Here is a 1,836-nt window from a genome sequence, read left to right as displayed (position 1 = left end):
GGAGGGGGGAGGGGCGAGGGAAGAGGGAGAGGAGAGGGGAGAAGTGAGAGAGGGAGAGGGGATATGAGGGGAGAGGAGAGAGGAAAGGGGGATGAGGGGAGAAGGGGGAGAAGGGAGAAAGGAAGGGTGGGGAGAGGGGAGAGTGGGAGAGAAGGAGAAGAAGGAGAGACGGAAGAGAGGGGAGAGGAGGAGAAGGAGAGAGGGGAGAAGGGAAAGGTGGAGAGCGAGGAGAGAGGGGAGAGGGGGAAGAGGGGGGAGGGGGGAAGACGGGAAAACGCCTTGGGGTTTCTTTGTTCCGAACAGTAAACACACCTCTTCGCCATCTTCTGCATCTTCTTCTGCCTTCTTTTCCTTCTTCTATTTCTTCTGCTTCGCTGACGTTCATCTTCCTCCTCCTCCTCTTCTTCCTCCTCCTTTTCTTCCTTCACTTCTTCGTCCTCCTCTTCCTCTTCTTCTTCCTCTTCTTCTTCCTCCTTCTTCTCTTCCTCTTCTTCTTCTTCTTCCTCCTCCATCTTCACTTCTCCCCCTTCCCTTCTTCTATCAACTGACAGCCCCCACTCCTCCCCCTCCATTTACCCCCACCCCGATCTCTCTCCCCTCCATCAACCCCCCCACTCACCCTCTCCTCCTCTATCACCCCCCTCCCTCTTCCCCCTCTATCACCCCCCTCTACCCCCTCCATCAACCCCCCTCTCCCCCTTCCATCACCCCCCCTCTCCCTCCTCCATCAATCCCCCCTCTCCCCCCTCCACCAACCCCCCTCTCCCCCCTCTTCTCCCCCCTCCCCCCTAAAAAACACGCCTCCACCACGCGAGTCCTCAAGATCCGTAATGGGTTTGCCGATCGCGTCTCCAGGTCGGAATCAGGCTGGGGGGGGGGGAGATGGGGAGAGGGAGAGGGAAAGAGGGGAGAGGAGGAGAGAGAGAGGGAGATGGGGAGAGGGAGAGAGGAGGAGAGGGGAGGAGAGAGAGAGGGAGATGGGGAGAGGGAGAGGGAAAGAGGGAGAGGGAGGAGAGAGAGAGGGGGGAGGAGAGAGAGGGAAAGGAGAGAGGGAAAAGGGAGAGGGAAAGAGGGAGAGGGAGGAGAGAGAGGAGATTGAGGAGGAAGAGGAGAGGGAGGAGAGAGGTGAAATTGGGGGAAGAGGGGGAGGGGAGAAAGAGGGGGAAATGGGGGGAAGTGGGGGAGGGAAGGGATGGGGGGAAGTGGGAGGAGGAAAGGGGTAAGCAAGGGAGGTTGTTTAGAGGAGGAGGGGAGGGGTAAGAGATGAGAAGAGAAGAGAGAGAGAGAGAGAGAGAGAAAGGTCGTCAACCAGTCCAGACGCGAAACCTTTTTTTTCTTTCTTGTTTTTTTTTTCTTCCCATTTCAGCTCCGGAAGGGGTCTTTGCCTCCCCCCCTCTGCCCCCCCTCCCCCCTCCCCCGTCCCTCTCCCCTTTTCTGCCGCCCATTTCTCTTGGGCGAAAATGAGTCTAGGGTAGCAAACGCGTTTTCAATACCTGGGCTCTCCTCTCTCTCTCTCTCTCCTCTCTCTCTCTCTCTCTGTTTCTGTCTCTGTCTCTCTCTTTCTTTCGCTCTCTCTCTTTCTGTCTGTCTGTCTCTCTCTCTTCTCTCTCTCTCTCTCTCCCACCTCTTCGCTCTCTCCTCTCCTCCTCATCTTTCGTACTCGTTCTTCTCTTTCCTCTCCCCTTTTTACTCTTTCGTCTTCCCCCTTGTCTTTGTCGTCATTCTGCTGTCCCCGTCTGTCTTGCCTTTTTGTCTTTTTCTCCCTCTCTCTCTCTCTCTCTCCTCTCTCCTCTCTCTCTCCTCAATTCCTACTCCAAAAAAGGAAAGCCGGGAGAG

The 1,836-nt window shown here is 56.4% G+C and overlaps 1 protein-coding gene across 1 annotated transcript in view; it reads left to right on the top strand.

Annotated features, from left to right (window-relative positions):
• Positions 1–830: 830 nt before the first annotated feature.
• Positions 831–1,836, top strand: part of LOC119576763 (keratin-associated protein 10-2-like) — a 2,754-nt gene continuing 1,748 nt past the window's right edge. Inside the window, exon 1 of the mRNA XM_037924403.1 lies at positions 831–855. Coding sequence (XP_037780331.1) covers positions 831–855 — 25 coding nt within the window. The remainder of the gene's footprint in view (positions 856–1,836) is intronic.

Source organism: Penaeus monodon, chromosome 9 (assembly GCF_015228065.2).
Source record: "Penaeus monodon isolate SGIC_2016 chromosome 9, NSTDA_Pmon_1, whole genome shotgun sequence".
Classification (NCBI taxonomy): domain Eukaryota; kingdom Metazoa; phylum Arthropoda; class Malacostraca; order Decapoda; family Penaeidae; genus Penaeus; species Penaeus monodon.
This window is presented reverse-complemented; position numbering and strand designations above follow the sequence as displayed.